The sequence below is a fragment of the Squalius cephalus genome (genome assembly GCF_949319135.1).
Source record: "Squalius cephalus genome assembly, chromosome: 3".
Classification (NCBI taxonomy): domain Eukaryota; kingdom Metazoa; phylum Chordata; class Actinopteri; order Cypriniformes; family Leuciscidae; genus Squalius; species Squalius cephalus.
This window is the reverse complement of record NC_137124.1, coordinates 10,849,394-10,867,523: the sequence shown is the minus strand read 5'-3', so window position 1 is coordinate 10,867,523 and position 18,130 is coordinate 10,849,394. Positions and strand designations below refer to the sequence as shown.

General features: G+C 43.2%; 3 protein-coding genes across 5 annotated transcripts in view; 1 reads left to right on the top strand and 2 right to left on the bottom strand.

Annotated features, from left to right (window-relative positions):
• Window positions 1-1,554: 1,554 nt before the first annotated feature.
• On the bottom strand, window positions 1,555-3,313 carry LOC307156569 (uncharacterized protein). The gene is made up of 2 exons (XM_079867998.1): window positions 3,099-3,313; window positions 1,555-2,379 (listed from the first exon to the last, which is right to left on the bottom strand). Exons 1-2 carry the CDS (start codon window positions 3,241-3,243, stop codon window positions 2,210-2,212), a joined length of 315 nt encoding a protein of 104 aa, XP_079724124.1. The 5' UTR covers window positions 3,244-3,313; the 3' UTR covers window positions 1,555-2,209.
• A 72-nt stretch (window positions 3,314-3,385) lies between these two features.
• LOC307156568 (putative E3 ubiquitin-protein ligase ariadne-2) lies at window positions 3,386-12,854 on the top strand. The gene is made up of 4 exons (XM_079867997.1): window positions 3,386-3,840; window positions 10,929-11,029; window positions 11,109-11,282; window positions 11,687-12,854. The coding sequence occupies exons 1-4, from the start codon at window positions 3,759-3,761 to the stop codon at window positions 12,146-12,148; spliced, it is 819 nt and encodes a 272-aa protein (XP_079724123.1). The 5' UTR covers window positions 3,386-3,758; the 3' UTR covers window positions 12,149-12,854.
• A 428-nt stretch (window positions 12,855-13,282) lies between these two features.
• The window catches only part of znf638 (zinc finger protein 638), a 30,616-nt gene continuing 25,768 nt past the window's right edge, over window positions 13,283-18,130 (bottom strand). For all 3 annotated transcript variants that reach the window (XM_079867994.1, XM_079867996.1, XM_079867995.1), the window contains exons 18-25: window positions 16,214-18,074; window positions 16,023-16,082; window positions 15,028-15,942; window positions 14,608-14,908; window positions 14,203-14,517; window positions 13,968-14,090; window positions 13,680-13,801; window positions 13,283-13,542 (exon numbers count right to left, since the gene is read on the bottom strand). In XM_079867994.1, the coding sequence (XP_079724120.1) occupies window positions 13,480-13,542; window positions 13,680-13,801; window positions 13,968-14,090; window positions 14,203-14,517; window positions 14,608-14,908; window positions 15,028-15,942; window positions 16,023-16,082; window positions 16,214-18,074 (3,760 nt within the window). In that variant the 3' untranslated portion in view covers window positions 13,283-13,479. The remainder of the gene's footprint in view (window positions 13,543-13,679; window positions 13,802-13,967; window positions 14,091-14,202; window positions 14,518-14,607; window positions 14,909-15,027; window positions 15,943-16,022; window positions 16,083-16,213; window positions 18,075-18,130) is intronic.

The window sequence follows — 18,130 nt, the reverse complement described above, 5'->3', positions numbered from 1 at the left end:
GGTTGATTCAACTTATCATGTCAGGTGGTATGACCCCTGGAAAACTTTGAAAATGTGTTGTTATAATAAAAATGTGTATTTGATTTAAAAAATGTATGTATAACCTTGAGCACATGGTCAAACATTTGTATAGGCGTCCAAGTTAATGCCTGTTAGATTTGAAATGAGTTTGAAATGTCAGGTGGTGCAACCAATATGTCAGGTGTCGCGACCAGAGTTACAGTTAAACCAACTAAAAAAAAGTCTTTTGAAAATATTAAAAGCTTTATATATTTATAAAAATATATTTAAGTTGTTTAAAGGTGCAATCTATATATATATATATATATATATATTATTATGGTATGAGTGACAATTTAAAAAGCACATTGTCCATCTTAAAGTCCTATTCTTCAAGAATATAGGACTGTATAATCAACATTGATACTAAAACAATTGCATCTTTAAATTAATCTATTTTAATTTGTTTTTGTAAATGCCATTATCAAGCAAGGAGAAAACAGCACGACATAGAGCTCGTTTAAAAAGTGATCCAGTTGCAAAGGCAGAGTACCTTGCCAAATGAAAAGCAATGTATTATGTTAATTATGTACATCTAGATACATTACAACTTAAGTTAATATGGTGTTCTGTTATTTTTTGTGGTAATTACAGTTATTACATGTTAATAATACATACTTGATAGCAGTGTCATACAGCATTACAGAAAAGCATCGTTATTAGTCATGAATTTGAATGATTAACAAACCATTACCCATTCTATTAAATATTTAAACTAAAGTAATTTATTTTACAAATGATATAGTACAGGTGAAACTCCAAAAAATTGAATATCATGAAAAAGTACATTTATTTCAGTAATTAAAGTTAAAAGGTGAAACTAATATATTATATAGACTCATTACATGCAAAGCAAGATATTTCAAGCCTTTATTTGTTATAATTTTGATAATTATGGGTTACAGCTTAGGAAAACCCCAAATTCAAAATTAGAATATTGAAAAGGTTTTCATAGCTTGAAATATCTCACTTTGCATGTAATGAGTCTATATAATATATTAGTTTCACCTTTTAACTTGAATTACTGAAATAAATGAACTTTTGCACGATACTCAAATTTTTTTGAGTTTCACCTGTATGTCCCATATATTTTCATTTAATTAAAATAGAAGGGGTCTGAAACCATGTATCTTTTATAGAGATAGGTTGTACATTGCCATTAGTAAGCTTGTTTACATCTTAATGTTTTTTTTTCTTGACTTACTGATACTACTGAATCTAATTGCATGAGCAGTAGATTGAATTCTGCCCTTAATGTTTCTGGGCCCAATATTTGCACTAATTCACTATTTCATATAAAAGATGCTCTCATTTATTAAATGTGTTCCTTGAGGTTTCAAAGTTATATTTTTAAAGAAGCGATCAAATGTTATCATAACATGCAGTATTATTTTGCACTTTCTTGTTAATGAAATTTAATTATATGATTGAGATAGAGTATAAATTGGTCAGAGGATTAAAATAAAAAAAGCCAATTGAAACCTGAATATAATTCATTGACATATCTTTCTTTTTATTTTGTGAATATCAATCATTATTGATCACAACGTCAGGTGGTGCGACCGGTCATTGTCAGGTGGTGCAACCAGCAAATTTACATTTAAATGTATCAATTTCCACTGCAATTGCAAAATGAAGTAAGAAATATAACGGTAAACCTTTATATAACATATACAAATTATTTTTACAGTTAAAAACAAAACATAAAAAGTCCTTATGGAAAAATGGGTGTTTGAACACACAGAAAAGCAGCCGTTTATATGATTTGGAATAAAAGGGCAATAAATAAAGAAATAGAAAGGGAATTTACCATGTGATATACATTTTAGACGCTACAATGATTCATATTTACAAGTCGCAGTAATGATAATTACATTAAATGTATATTATTTTAAATTAATATATGGTCGCACCACCTGACATTTTCTGGGTGGTAAAATCAGAAATCTTGTTTAATAATGAATTAATGCTGCCTAAAATGCTGTAAAACCAATATAAATCAACACCATACATTTTTTTGGACATAAAAATGCATTTTAAAACTGTTTTGCTTAAAATGTATTTTTTTACTTCTTGAAAATCTTATTTGTCATTGACCCATATACAGATTCCACACATAAGTGATCAACAAAAGTCTCTGTGAGTCTGCCTAAAAGTTGATGATTCCGGCAGAGACTCGAATTCTTCTCATGCAACCTCCAGGTAAACGTAAGACCATGAAGAGGGTGGAGCGATCCTTAATTTGGTGGTCTAGAAACGTATCGTTGTCCTCCAGTTGTTTATCTGTGTACAGCAGTCTCAGGGACGATGGATCATCCCCTGATAAGATAAAAAGGTTAAACATTTACAGAATGGTATAGGCTATTTTTCATTTAATTTAGTTTATCCATTTTTTATCCAATCTATTTATAAATAAGCTCAACTGATCCTTGTGGAAAAAGGTTTGTAGATCTCTCTCAAATACTGGTAAAAAAAATAACTACTTTCAAGTATGGGTAGGTTGGTATACACTTTCCATGTCAGGTGGTAGACTAGCCTACAACCAATGGAAAGCTAGGAAAATGCTATTTTATCAAACGTATTTTTTGTATTTAAAAATTCTATGTATGAACTTGATAGCATAGGCAAATACAGGCATCCAAGTTGAAGCTGTTCAATGTCAAATTAGTTGCAAAAGTCAGGTGGCGCAACTGCAATGATTGTATATGATTTTTTTTTAAACATTATTTAGGCAAAATAAATAATACAAGCTTTTTTATTTATTTTTATTATTGTTCTAAAATCTAGATTTTAAATTGTTAAAAAGAATCATTCATTTATTCTCTTCTCTCCACATGCTTATTAAAAGGATAGCTTAATAAAGGCTATTACTATATTAGGCCTAAGGCTACGTCTAACATTTTCTTGCCGATGTGGAAATCACCACCGGTTATGTGACCAGGAAACGGCCTACTTTCACAAACTTTTTAAGAAAGGCATAGCTTATTGAATTTTACTAGAGTTGAATGGACATATTTTATATTAGCATTCGATCTTACCTGCTTGACCGGGCAATTTCTCTGCAACTTTCTTTTTGAATGCCAAAATAGTCATTTTGTTGAAATCTTCCTCTGTCGTCGCAACATCAACGGTTTTTTTCTCCCCCTTTATTCCAACCACCATGATCTGGTATATCTTTCCCATTTTAGGAGAACACCTAAAGCAAGTTAGGCTACTGCAAGACTCCGTATAAAAATGTGAAAGTTTCACTTTCTGTTTTTATGCAAGGTGTTGACGCCCTGATAGAAAAATACCCTACATTACGCCTAGGCTACTGTCTATAAACAGGCAATGATAATCTAATAAACGAAATAAAATAAAATCATTTTATTATTCTCAGATAGGCTATCCTAAATATCCATGGCAAGGCTGTTCCATTTTAGCTACTGTATTCAAGTGACTAGGAAGTTAATTTTGTCGTTCAGATTAAATATTAGGCTAATTTGTTCTGTGTGTAGCTAAAATAATAGGCTAGCCTAGATTAACTAAATTAGCCTCTTTGCAAAAAACAAAAACACAGACATGCCTACTTTACAGGTAGGCTATCTTATCTCAACCCATCAGTCGAGAAGCCATGTGACAAACTGGAAAGAGAACAAAACTCTGTCAACATCAGTCTTGGTTTCATTTCTAAACCGTTTTGAACTGTTGGACCAAAAATGACGGAACAACAGCACGAAGAAAAACGCTACGATCCCAATGACACAACGCTGAAGTTTGTAACGCGCCAGGATGACATAAGTATGCATTTACAACTGTTTATAAAAAAAAAAAAAAAAATAGGCTATTCGTTTTTATTTTAAGGAGGCAGAGAGAAACTGAAAACAAGTGCGGTTTGTCTCAATAATCCCAATGGCTGTTAAGTTAGATTCGCATTCGGTTTCAAACTCTCTGGCAACTTCATTTCTTCTGCCCAAACAATTTCAAGAAATAAAATATCAATTAGCTGTATAAATCAATTTAACTATGACATTATGATATCAAACTAAAAGTAAAATGTTCAGAAAAATATCCCTTTTATTGCACAAGGCTCTGTTTTTGGAATTAGCATTTCACATGTTTTATAATAATTTTGGAACTTTAAATGTATGCAATAGGGCTACTGTAAATCCTTTAAACTACAACACTATTTGGCCTCAAGGTATCAAACCAACTGTAAATTACTCAGAATATTATTATTCATGTTGCACAAGGCTTGCTTTTCAGAGTTTTTCTTTTCCAGTAGGCCTACTGGACCATTTCAATCCATAAAACTAGTATTAAATAGCATAATAGCTGCTTCTCTTACCGCAACATAATCTAGATGCTACTACTGAATACTGAGCAATATGTAGTCTTTATGCTGCTTTTAAAATAGAAAGAGTATTCCACGTGAAAAGTTTCCGACAGTTGTATAGGCTACTACATCTTTGTCACATCACAACCTCATAGTTGCATGTTTAATTATAGTGGCATCCAGTCATCTTCTTAAAAACATGTATTTTGTTCATAAATCAAAATAATAGTAAAAAATCAAATGATGAATCAGTTGATTCACTCTTGAAATGAAGCCAAGCACACTGCCTGCACAAGCAATGGCCAAAGGTTCCCTTACGAGAACGTTCTCTCGTACTGCGTTGCAAACGCTTATGGGAAAACTCCTTTTCTCGAGAATATTGAAGCCTTTATTTTAAAACGCATTTGCTACAGCACAGGCGAGAGCATCAGACCCACGTGAGTGAGCTGATAGGCTGTGCTGTGGGCAACTGCACGAACCAATGGCGGATAGACAGAAGCGCGCGAGCCAATCAGGGCGCTTGGCGCTCTGTCACTGTCAAGCGCGCGAAACTACACGTGACCATAACATATAAATACAGATAGAATCCGCCATTTGACAGATTTAATCTCCTTCAGCTCGACTCACCTCGTCGCTGATTTTCTCCGGTCGTAAGAAGCACTCGTTGTGGAAAAGCCGTCCAGCGGAACAGCTTCGCATCCCGGCATCTCGCCAGCTGAGCGTTTCCCTGTGGCATCCGACGAAAAATTATATCCTTTTCATTGCATATTTATCTAAAAGAGCAAACCGCTGTTTTCACAGCGCGGCATAATGCCTCTCTCCATCTGTGAGAGCTGCGGGGTCTCCCTGCATGCATCCGACGGACACACCCAGTGTGCGGCCTGCCTCGGCCCTGAGCACGCCGAGGCAGCGCTCATGAAAGGCGGCTGCCAATTCTGCGACGGGATGCCTGTCTCCGTTCTCCGTTCAAGGCTGTCTTCGACGGTGACCGATTCCGCCCACCTTCCGTCTTCGGCGCCCCACGAGCCCCGTAGGAAGAAGCGGCGCGATCAGAGGCGTCCTGAGCGCGGTGAGTTTAGCGAGTGCACGCCGGGCCTTTCTCCTCGTGCCTCGCCCACGCCTTCTTCGCCTGTCCTGTTCTCTCGGAGCGAGCAGCGCCCCTCGTCTGAAGCGGCTGGACTCGTCTCTTTCGGCGCATCTCCGGATGACGTCGATGACGCACTTTCTATGGCGGCATCTGAGAGCGAGGATTGGTCGGGCTCCGCGGACCCCGCCCCCCCCTCTCAGCTAGAGTTTTCTGATACTCGAGCGAGCATTGACGCCGAACTTCTCCGTGTCATGTCTCGCGCTGTTGACGAGTTGGGACTCGATTGGCTTTCTCCAGCTGAGCCCGCCAGAAGCCGCCTCGATGAATGGTACCTGCCGGGGCGCCAGCAGGCCCCTCGTCAGCGCGCCGCTCCATTTATGCCTGAGGTTCACGAAGAGCTCACAAAATGCTGGCGCGCGCCCTTTTCAGCGCGAACGCGCTCATCTGCCTCTTCTACGCTCTCCACTGTTGACGGCGCTGAAGAGAAAGGATATGTGTCTCTCCCCCCACTGGAGGAAGCGGTCGCTGCACACTTATGCCCCCCCACTGCAGGTAGTTGGAGGTCTAAGACGGTGCACCCTTCTAAGCCGTGCAGAACTACTTCGGCCATTGCCAGCCGCGCATACGCTGCCGCCGGTCAAGCCGCCTCTGCACTTCACGCCATGGCGACGCTTCAAGCCTTCCAGGCCAAACTTCTCCGTTCCATGGATGAGTCAGGCCCGGACCCAGACACATTTAAAGACCTCAGGAGTGCCACGGATCTGGCACTGAGGGCCACGAAGACCACCGCTCAAGCCCTGGGCCGCAATATGGCCAGCCTAGTGGTAATGGAGCGCCACCTCTGGCTAAACTTAACCGAGATCAGGGACGCGGATAAAACTGCCTTCCTCGACTCGCCCGTCACAGCCTCAGGTCTCTTCGGCCCATCTGTCAGCGGCTTCGCTGATCGCTTCACTGAAGCTCAGAAGGCTTCCAGCGCCATGAGACACTTTCTACCAAAGCGCTCCAGCTCAGTCCAACGGCGCCCCAAGAGCACGCCGCGACCTGAGAAAGTGGTGTCCCAGGTCCTCCAGCCCCGCCCAGCGGCTGAGACCAGTAAGCACATGAAGCCAGCGAAACGGTTCCCGTTCCCTAAGCGCCAGGGCCCGCGGCCGAAGCTGACGCTCGATCACGAGCCCAAGAAGCCGTCCTAACCGGCACAAAGAGGGGTCACTGTCCCGCTGCGGCCGGACCAGCCCCAAAAATCGCTCGACTACTGCTCACGGCTCCCTCTTCAGTTCAGGCGGCTGCAGCAGTTCTAAATGCAGTTCATGGGCCCGTCACATGTCACGCACCCCTGCAAACAAACGCTGTTTTAACAGCGACCCACACAAAGCACAAATCGAGCATAATTTCTCACATGCATACATGTCAGTCCGAGCCCCCCACTCTGGGTGTTCCAGATATGATAATGCCTCTAGCTCTGCGGGCTCTAGCTTGGCAAGCTATCCCCGGAGTTTCAGTATGGGTGATGAACATCATAAAGCATGGTTACTCGCTTCAGTTCGCCCGCAGACCACCGCGTTTTCGCGCGGTTATACAAACCACGGTAAGGGGCACATTGAGTCATGTCCTCCGCACCGAAGTGTTAAGTCTGCTGGCGAAAGGGGCCATCGAGAAGATCCCCCCTTCTCTGAGCGAGTCAGGTTTTTACAGCCGATACTTTCTTGTTCCAAAGAAAGACGGCGGCCTGAGACCCATTTTAGATCTCAGACATCTGAACAAGGCTCTCATGTCACGGCCGTTCAGAATGCTCACGACCAGACATATCCTGGCGCAGATTCGCCCAGGCGACTGGTTTTTCTCAGTAGATCTGAAAGACGCTTACTTTCACATTCAAGTGAACCCCCACCACAGGCCATTCTTGAGATTCGCCTTCGAGGGGCAGACATACCAGTACACAGTTCTTCCATTTGGACTGGCACTAGCGCCTCGTACATTCACGAAGTGCATGGATGCAGCTCTCTCCCCCCTGAGACAGCGGGGAATGCGCATCCTAAACTACCTTGACGACTGGCTCATACTGACCCAGTCAGAGGCGGAGTCACATACTCACAAAGCCTGGCTCCTCAGCCATCTAGAATGTCTAGGGCTCAGGGTCAATGTTGCAAAGAGTGTTCTGTTGCCCAGCCAACGTATCACGTTCCTGGGAACAGTTCTCGACTCCGTACTTATGAGAGCATGGCCCACACCGGCCCGTGCTCTAACGATTCAGCAGCTCACGGCATCGTTCATAGAGGGCTCTCTTGTACCCCTCAGAACGTTTCAGAGGATCCTTGGCCTGATGGCCTCTGCATCATCAGTACTCCAACTAGGCCTACTGCGTATGCGTCCTCTTCAGCTGTGGCTGGCTCCTCTGGTGCCACCCCACGCCTGGCATTCAGGCCACTTGATTATCAAGGTGGACCAGCGCTGTGTTCAAGCCCTGGCCCCTTGGAAAAACGCCAGCTGGTACCAGCAGGGCGTAAGCATGGGGGTAGTTTCAGAGAGGAGGATGATTTCAACAGACGCCTCCAACTCCGGTTGGGGAGCTCTGTACGAGGGCAGGCCTGCCTCCGGCCTCTGGTCGAGCTCGGAGAAACGCCTACACATAAACTGCCTCGAAATGAGAGCAGTTTTTCTAGCCCTAAAAACATTCCTCCCATACCTGGCGGGACACCACGTGTTGGTACGGACGGACAACATGTCGGTGGTCTCTTACATAAATCGCCAGGGCGGCCTCAGGTCCCGCAACCTGTTTGCCATAGCCTCACAGCTCTTGCTATGGGCTCACACCAATCTGCGCTCGCTCAGGGCAGCTCACGTGCCAGGCACGTTGAATACAGGAGCAGACATGCTCTCTCGGGGCAGAGTTCCCCCAGAGGAATGGTCTCTCCACCCTCAGACAGTTCTCCTACTCTGGGAGGTCTTCGGGAAGGCAGAAGTAGATCTTTTCGCCTCAGAAGACAACTGTCAATGCCCAATCTTTTTCTCAAAGAGCAGGGATGCGTTGGCCCACGACTGGCCCAACCTTCCTCTCTATGCGTTCCCCCCGGTCTCGATGCTCCCTCAGGTCATCGAACGGATCAGGAACACGAAAAGCGCAGTGCTATTAGTAGCTCCTCTCTGGCGGACCCAGGTTTGGTTCCCAGAGTTGATGCAGCTGTCTGTAGCAGACCCGTGGCCAATCCCAGTGAGGCGCGACCTCCTGACTCAGGCCAACAGGACAATCTGGCATCCCCGTCCCGACTTATGGGCCCTACATGTATGGCCACTCAACGGGTACCCCAGAACCTCCCAGAGGGCGTCCTGAATACTATAAAGGAAGCTAGAGCTCCGTCTACCAGACGCCTCTATCTCAGTAAATGGTCAGTGTTTTCCAGCTGGTGTTTAGCTCGAGACCTCGACCCATACACTTGTGAAGTACCAAGAGTACTGTCTTTTCTACAGGAGATGTTGGACGCGGGTCGCTCCCCCTCCACTCTCAAAGTGTACGTGGCAGCCATTGCTGCTTTTCACGTATTGGAAGCCGGGGCCTCCTTAGGAAAAAGCGACCTTATAGTTCGCTTCCTCAGGGGCGCCAGGAGGCTTAACCCGCCTCGGCCACCGTCTGTTCCGGCCTGGGACCTCTCCTTGGTCCTGCGGGCTCTTAAGGGACCTCCCTTTGAACCACTTCAGTCAGCTGATCCTAAGTCTCTCTCTCTGAAAACCGCCCTGCTTCTAGCACTGGCGTCAGTAAAGAGAATAGGGGATTTACAGGCGCTGTCTACCAGCGCTTCCTGTCTGGAGTTTGGTCCTAATGACTCCAAGGTCATTCTTAGGCCAAGACATGGATATGTTCCTAAGGTGCTCTCAACTCCGTTCAGAGCCCAGGTTATTTCTCTGTCAGCTCTCCCCTCCTCCGAGGAGGATAGCGATTCTCTCATGCTTTGCCCAGTCAGAGCTTTGAGAATTTATCTGGAGCGTTCGGCCTCTTTCAGACAGTCTGAACAGCTCTTTGTGTGTTTCGGGGGCCGATCCAAGGGCCTCCCGGTCACTAAAACCACACTGTCCAGATGGATAGTTGACGCCATTGCCCTGGCTTACACCTCACTGGGCCTCTCTTGTCCCATAGGTGTTAGAGCTCATTCCACGAGAGGTGTTGCCTCTTCGTGGGCTTGGTCAAGTGGTATTCCCATTGAAGACATTTGTGCGGCGGCCGGCTGGTCCGCTCCGTCCACATTTGTGAGATTCTATAATCTGGATGTCCCTGCTCTGCAGACATGCGTTCTTTCTGTCTAGACTCTGGCTCTGTGGATCCAGACTAGTTTTGAACCATGGTCACTTGGGTATTCCCATCTATAGCATATGTGCGGCGGCCGGATATCCGCTCCGTCCACATTGTTGAATTATAGCTTTAATGCCCTTGCTTTGTAGCTACAGTTCTTCTGTCTAGACACTGGCTCTGTGACCCAGTCTAGTTGATATTGAACACACGGTTTTCACCTTGTGGACTAAGTGACTGGCTTTGGCCAGATCCGATGAATTATAACTTTAATGTCCCTGCTTTGCAGTTACAGTCTTTTCAGTCTAGACTCTGGCTCTGCGGACCCAGACTAGTTTGATATTAAACACACGGCTATCACCTTGTGGGTTAAATGACTGGCTCTGGCCAGTCTTTATTACGGATAATTGATGGGCCCGATGTTCGGTCTCTTTTTATCCTGGCTATTCTGTACTTCCCGGAACTCTGGTGAGTCAGAGCGGCCAAAAGATTAATAGCACGGCGTTTTAAATGGAAACGTTCCCATAAGCGTTTGCAACGCAGTACGAGAGAACGTTCTCGTAAGGGAACGTACTGGTTACTTTCGTAACCTCGGTTCCCTTAGAGATAAGGGAACGAGTACTGCGTTGCCTTGCCGTGCTATTTTTCTTATGGCAGGTTTGTCGCTTCAGTCGATTATACCTGTCAAATGGCGGATTCTATCTGTATTTATATGTTATGGTCACGTGTAGTTTCGCGCGCTTGACAGTGACAGAGCGCCAAGCGCCCTGATTGGCTCGCGCGCTTCTGTCTATCCGCCATTGGTTCGTGCAGTTGCCCACAGCACAGCCTATCAGCTCACTCACGTGGGTCTGATGCTCTCGCCTGTGCTGTAGCAAATGCGTTTTAAAATAAAGGCTTCAATATTCTCGAGAAAAGGAGTTTTCCCATAAGCGTTTGCAACGCAGTACTCGTTCCCTTATCTCTAAGGGAACCGAGGTTACGAAAGTAACCAGTACGTTTTCGCATATAGAAGCTTGTATTGTCAATAGTACTGAATTTCCTTGTGATTTTAAGCAGTTATTAACTGCACATGCATCCATTGCTTAGTAGAATTCAAGTTCAGTTAAGTTTGTAGTTCAGTATAAAAATATTCAAAAAGCTTTACACAAACCATCTCATCACCAATTAACTTTTATACTCAGCCGGGGATGATGACCCTGAGACTCGTCGTGCTTTGATGTCCTGTGGCCATGCTGTCACTCCACAGTCACTGACTGGGTGGTGTCGAAGTCTACTTGACCAGGTATGGAATAAAGAATCAGTACTTGTTAACAGGCACATACTTACAGTAACCTATAATTATTTCTGCCTTTCATTCTCAGGGTCAGCACAAGTTTTTGTGCCCTGCACTTAAAGATGACACAGTACAAAGATGCAATGCAGAATGGCCCTATGTGGAGGTGCGGAGGTTGGCTGTACTGACACAAGAGGAACAGAGCCATTTTGAAGAGACAATGGCTGTCCTGGCTGCAGCTGAGTACTGCGAACACAAAACAGTGAGTTACTGGTGCACACTCAGATGCATAGCTTGTCAAACGTGCCCCTTTTTGGGTGTGAACAAAAACGCGCTGTTTTTGTGTGTCCCTTTAAATGCAAATGAGCTGCTGCTCCCCCTCCTGTTCAGAACAGGGCCACAAGCTTCGGATATGCAGGTGTTGTGCCGAATTTCAACCCCCAACAAATTATTATCCCCCTCGCATTGGTAGGTTTAGGATTAGTTGTGGGGGAGGGGTTAGAATTAGGGGTGGGGTTAGGATTAGGCAATCAGGTATTGACTTTAAAGAGGGGGGTAAAAACACGGAAAAAGTCAGATTTTCATGCTATGTCCCCTTTAAAATGTTAGATTATATATGCTCCTTTTTTCATTCCTTGATCTTTAACTTTATCTATTTACCTTCAGTGTCCTGGCTGTCAAACTTTTGTTGAGAGAGCAGACATTACCAACCTCTGTGCCATTTGCACAATCTGCACGGCTGAGATGGGTCGGACATATCAGTTCTGCTGGCAGTGTATGAGAGAGTGGGAAGGTCCAGGCCCTCGATCTGACCGCTGTGGCAACCCTGGCTGCACCAATCCCGACATCGAAAAGCTGGCAAAATGTCGTGATATAAAACTACCTGCAGTTAATAATGTGAGTTGTCCCTCCATGCGGGCTTGCCCCACTTGTGGCAATCTTGTTGAGCACGACACAACAGGGTGCAAGAATATCATATGTAATCGCTGCAGGGTAGAATTCTGCTTCGTCTGCCTGAAAGTCACAAAAACATGTTTACAAACAAGCAGACACTTCATTGGCTGTTCAGCTGGGGTCGCGCCACGGCAGACTTCCATTCCTATCTGGAATAGAAGTGAAAACAATTGAAGAAGCCAATCAAAATGACATGTTAAAGGCTATATTAAAATGTTCCATTCCTTGTGTGTAATAAATAAGCTGTGATTTTCTGCAAAAATCAAATATGTAAGGTGAAGGTGTAGTGTTTTTGTGTAGATTTCTGTCCATTGCTCTTGTTCTCTAAATAAAATGGATGGAATAAAATGGATTGTGTTCATAATGGTCATATGGCCGGCTAAATTTGTTGTGGCATAACTGCACTACTATATGAAATGAAGTCAGTTAGCTGATGAATATTGTGCCATGGGATATTTAATCAGTACTAAAAAGAAAAGCAGAAAAATTTTGTTTTTTGAAAGTTGTAAATAAAACAAAGATTATAGGAGAAATGTTTCCCAAAAAAAAAATACTATTTCGGTATTGTGCTTTCAATTTGTTACTTACCATTTCTTTGTATAATTTACTAGTAGTTTCTGAGTGAAATCTGTTACTACACAAACTGTATAACAAACATTTACAACTATCAACATTTACTAGTTAAAATGTAATTTCCCTTAATTGCCAAATCCTTCTGGCAAAGAAACTGAGTGGAACGGAGGTATACTGGTTTTGGTTTCTGTTATACTGAAACCAAAAATCTATGATGACATTTGATTCTCTGAGAAATGTGCCGAGATTTCAAAGGACAAAATTCCTTTATTCTTCTCTGGAATTTTCTTAATCTAATGGCTCAAATGTTAGACAGGTAAACAATTATATAACAATTACAAACAATTATATTTAATTATATGGCAAATGTTGAATGGAGTTTCCCTTAAGGCCCTATGAAAATATGAACTGGTTTTTCAGATCAGATGTAGTGCCAACAAAAGTTAAGATGCAATACAACTAAATAATGCAACAATTAAGCATGCAAAACATATACTGATAAAAACGGTACATTCTAGGTTGCATGATAATGTAGCTGATTATGGTACATGTCATACTGATGTGAGCTCTTTTACCATTGGGGTAATCTGAGCTAAACAGGGACAAGGTGAAGTCTTAAATCACAGGGGAACGAGAGAAGACCTGTCTCAGTTCTTTTTTATTACTGAAACAAGTCTTGAGACCTTTAAGACATCATCAGGCATTCCAGTGATGATTCTGAAAATCTTATATTTGTCATAATGCAGACATCACAATATTATAGACATTTCAAACTAATGAAGAACATAGAGACTTTTTTTAACTGATTATGTGTTTATTTAGCATGAGGCAATGTATTTAATTCTAAACAAGAAAAAGTAATAAAATTATACAACAAAATAATTGGACCCATCTGTTAACTTTGATGAAAAAAAAAGAAAACTTAATAGGGGCTATTCAGATGCAGAACTTTGACTGGACGTTGTCTGCTGAGACTTGAGCTTCTTGTAGTATTTCTGGAGGAGGGAGAGAAAGAGGATAAAAGGTAACTATAAATAAATGTGAGTGTTCAGAATGGACTTTAACAACACTTAAAATCCCATTAAGTAAATAAGGTGCAATTAACATTCAGAAATTAAATAGTAACTTGTACCTCCATGTTTTGGTAATGCCTTAGGCTACTACAGTGACTTTTCTTAGCAGTTTCCTCATTGCCATAGAACAAAGAGCAGAGTCTGCAGAAGAAACCTGTCTTGGGCACCACAAAATCAACCCCTGCGAAACACAGATAACAAAAAAAAAAAAAAAATCAGCTTGGAGGTGATGTGATAATGCTGTGAACAATGACTGAATCATATGCTTTATCAAACAAAGCCTTTTTGGTTATAGAAAGCCAATAATTTAGAGCTGATGTTAGTGTCATTTGTAGTGGATCTCTTACCAATGGGGTTGTCTGGGCTAAACGGGGGCAAGGTGAAGTCTTCACTCACAGGGGATTGAGAGCGGGCCTTTTTAACCTCGGGTTCCTGTATCGACTCAGTCTCCCGACGTTGCTTGGACTCTTCTGCAAATTAAAATGAAGGAAAGGTATAAGTGAGAACATGCAACGGTACAAAACCCCCCAGCTAAAATATATTAATATGTGATGTAAAATAGTTGTCTATAAGATTTAATACCTTTGATAGTGGATTTTTTATTAGGGACTGGTGTGCCAACAATATCACTTTCTGACTTAGCAGAATTGTCATCATCTTTAGCTTTAGGCCTGTCCTCTTCTGACCCTGAAGAGAGCTCCAGACTCAATGAATCTGGAACCGTTTCAGCCATTTGCGGTTCTGGCTTAACATTAAGATCCATGGATTCTAAAGCTGCAGGAGGACTCTCGCTTATGGAAGCAGCTGCCGCTGGTTCACACTCCGCACTCATCTCGGGCTCCTCTTCTTCTTCAGCACTCTTTGTCGCCCCTCTTTTACCCCTTGTGGATCGCCTCACTACAAAGAGCAAAAAGGGGACAACAGTGATTACAAAACCCATGTGCCGTTTAGACTAAAAAAAAAACCTCCTTTCTATCTTTTACTCACCTGGGGTCTGACGAGCCCTCTTTTTAGCCCTTGTAGCTCTCTTTTTAATATTCTTCTCCTCTTTGATCTCTTCGCTAGGTGGTTGTTCGTCTTCCTCCTCCCCAACTTCATCCACAGTTACAAAATTCATCTTGCGGAGCTCTTCCAGGTCACATGAATCCTCTTCGTGGCTTGGTGATTTCACAGGCTCCTCTGGTATGATTGGTGTTGTGCTTCTGGGACTGGTTGGCTTGGCTTCACTTTTCTCCAATTCCTCAATCTCTTCATCGTCACCTTTGGCCTCATCCAAGGTTACAAGAGTCTGAAAAAAAAAAAAAAAAAGGCCATGTAAACATACAGGAAAGAACTAAACCAAACCAAGGTAGCCTTAATGATGGGTTTGAATACAATTTAAGTGTTGGCAACCAAAAAAGAACTGACCTCAGGGTTGAATGAATCAAATTCCTCCTCTTCATCAACAATCTCATCCAACGTGACCAGGCCTTGAAGTTCTTTGTCCAACTGGTATTCTTCACCCCCCGTTTCATCTTCTCCAACCTCATCAACTGTTAAAAGTCCCTCAGGTACTTCATCAGCCTTTGAACGCTGATCCTCATTTGATTCATCAGGATAATCTTCCTCGCCCTCACTGACCTCATCAAGAGTAACCAAAGCATCATGGGATGGAAGTTCAGAGATCACAGTCGCCTCATCTTTACTGTCCATCTCTGAGGCAGATGTTTCAAGCGGTTTGGGTTGGTCATCTTCTGATTTCACTAAAGTTTCTGCAGAAGTTGGTGGGCAGCCTTCCTTCTGTGAAGGAGAGAAGGAAACTGCCTGGCTTGGCTCAAATTCATCCAAGACCCCAATGTCAGTGCTTTCTTTCACGGTTGAAAGGGTCTCAACATTGGCATCCATCTTGGCTGAAGCACTTTCTGCTATAGTACAAAGCTCTGTTGTCTCATTCTTAACAACGGCAGTTTCCATCCCATCTGTTCCCAGCAGTTTATCAACACTCTCTTCCTGAGACTCATGCTCTTCTGGCTTTTGAGATGCGACCACTTCCGCAACTGGCGTGGTTTCTTCAGTCTTGGTGTCCATTTCGTCTATACATTCAATAACTCCAGGTTCCCCTGTCTCAGAAGGTATAGTCTTGTCAGTATGTTCTGGTGTATTAGCTTGACTTGACTGTGCAATAGGAGAAACGATAGAATGGGGATCGGGTTCATCCTGAATCTTCTCGTCCCTAGCTGAAGACTCTGCGTTTGAGACCACAGTGTCCTCTGCATCATCCCCTACTTCGTCAACGGTGACAAACTCATCAATGTTAAATGGAAAAGGCTCTTCATCGTTTTCCTGTAAAGCACAAATTCCTAATCAGCAACTTCTATTTTTCCAGTTATTAGACCGCAAACGTGTTCAATGTTGATGCTTACCTTTTCGGTTGTCCTTGTTTTTGAGTGACTCCTTGAGGGTTGTGAGTTTTTGCTATGACTCTATAAAAAAAAAGCAAAAACAACAAATCAAGCAAAAACATTAACATTTCAGAGCAATTTCACAACTGAAGAAACAGAACCATCAGAGTAAAAACAGTCTTAACTATATATATATATATGGTCCTTCTTACCCTGCGATCAACATCATGCCCCCTTGATCGCTTTGATGGAGGACTGGATTCTCGCCTACTTCTTCGGGAGGATGATCCACCACGCCTGGTGGTAGGACCATCTTCTTCAGAATTACCCCTGTTCCTGTGCCTAGAAGCTGACTCCTTCTCTGGGGATGAGGTGTCCACAGGCCTGCTTCTGGACCCGGAGATCTGAGACTTTTTCTCTTTCTCTGCCTGTTTTTTGTTCTCTGCTTGAGTGGTTTTCTTCGTCGCTTGAGCAGGTTTCTTTGAGCTTGATGGAACTTTTGTAGTTGTCTTCTCTGCAGCTTTTTTCTCCATCTCTGCCTTCTGTTTGGCTTCCTCTTCAGCACGTTTTAATGAAGACTGTAAGCGACACTGATGGACAGCTAATTCAAGGGCCTTCAAAATTTCCTGCGTAACCGGAGGAAAGTCCAGAGAGTCGTCATCGTTCTGTAAGGGCTCAGGCACTGTTTGGGGAAGGTTTGAGGCACAATTAACTGTGACAGATGAATTACTGACAGTTTGATCAGAAGTGGAGGGCAGATCAGAGGCAGAATCTAAGGTTGAAAAGGAGTCAGATGCAACGGCTGCAAGTTCAGTTTGATTACTTGACTCATGGTTAATGTCCACCTCTAAAGATTCAGTTGGTGTCACTGTCAAGTCATTCGATTGACCCTCGTTGTTGATCTCGAGCTCCTGTTGTCCACATGCTTCCTCTTTGACATCAGTGCCTTTGGTAGGTTCTTCTGGACTCTGTGTCTCCATGGCCTCTACTGCCGTTTCCTCACTGCTAACAGCTGAAGCAACAATATCCATTTCTGACTTGGACTCAACATTTTTGTCGTCGTCTTGCTTATCATTGTCAATTTTGCTTTCTTCCACAGATGAAGGAACCAATTCTTTGGGAGCATTTTCAGCCTGTGGGACATCCTGATTGTCGTTCACGAGTGAAGTCATTGTCTGATCAGTTGTGTCAAATAAGACAACAGATTCTGAAGAAGCCAATTCATACTCTGCTTTTGCAGACGTCACCGAAACAGCGGATTCTCCTGAGGGAACTGAGGATGCCAATTCAAGATTTGCTTTCCCAGGTTCAACTGAAACTGAAGATTCTGAAGCAGGAACAGAGGATGTAATTTCAAGCACTGTTTTCCCAGATTCAGAAGCAGGAACAGAGGATCCAACTACATTCTCCGTGTTCACAGATTCAACTGAAACAGCAGATTCTGATGCAGGAGCAGATGATTCAACTTCAAGCTCTGCTTTCCCAGACTCAACTGAAACTGCAGATTCTGAAACAGGAACAGATGATTCAACGTCAAGCCTTGCTTTGCCAGACTCGACTGAAACGGCAGATTCTGAAACAGGAACAGATGATTCAATGTCAAGCTTTGCTTTCCCAGACTCAACTGAAACTGCAGATTCTGAAGCAGGAGCAGATGATTCAATGTCAAGCTTTGCTTTCCCAGACTCAACTGAAACGGCAGATTCTGAAGAGGGAACAGAGGATCCAATTTCAAGCTCCTTGCTCATAGACTCAGGTTCTGCACTGGGAACTAAAGATCCAGCTTCATGCTCTTTTTTCACAGATTCAGTCTCCGGGGTCACCATGACAGTTTCAGTAACAGCTTGGGTATCCATCTCTGCTTTAATCTCAGGAGTAGGTACATTAGCAGGCATTCCAACTGCAATGTCTTTGGGAGCTGCAGTAACTTGGGTTTTCAACTTCAACTTTTCTTCACTATGCACAGTAGATGTAGTAGATGCACCAGAAGCTGCTGCTGCAGCCACTGTCTTTTTAGCTTTGACCGTATTAGGTTTACTTTCTGTTGCTGCTGATTGACCAGGAGGCTTCGTTCTAAAAGGAGAAAATTATTTAGAAATTTCCAGAATCGTTGTATAAAGAAAAGCTAA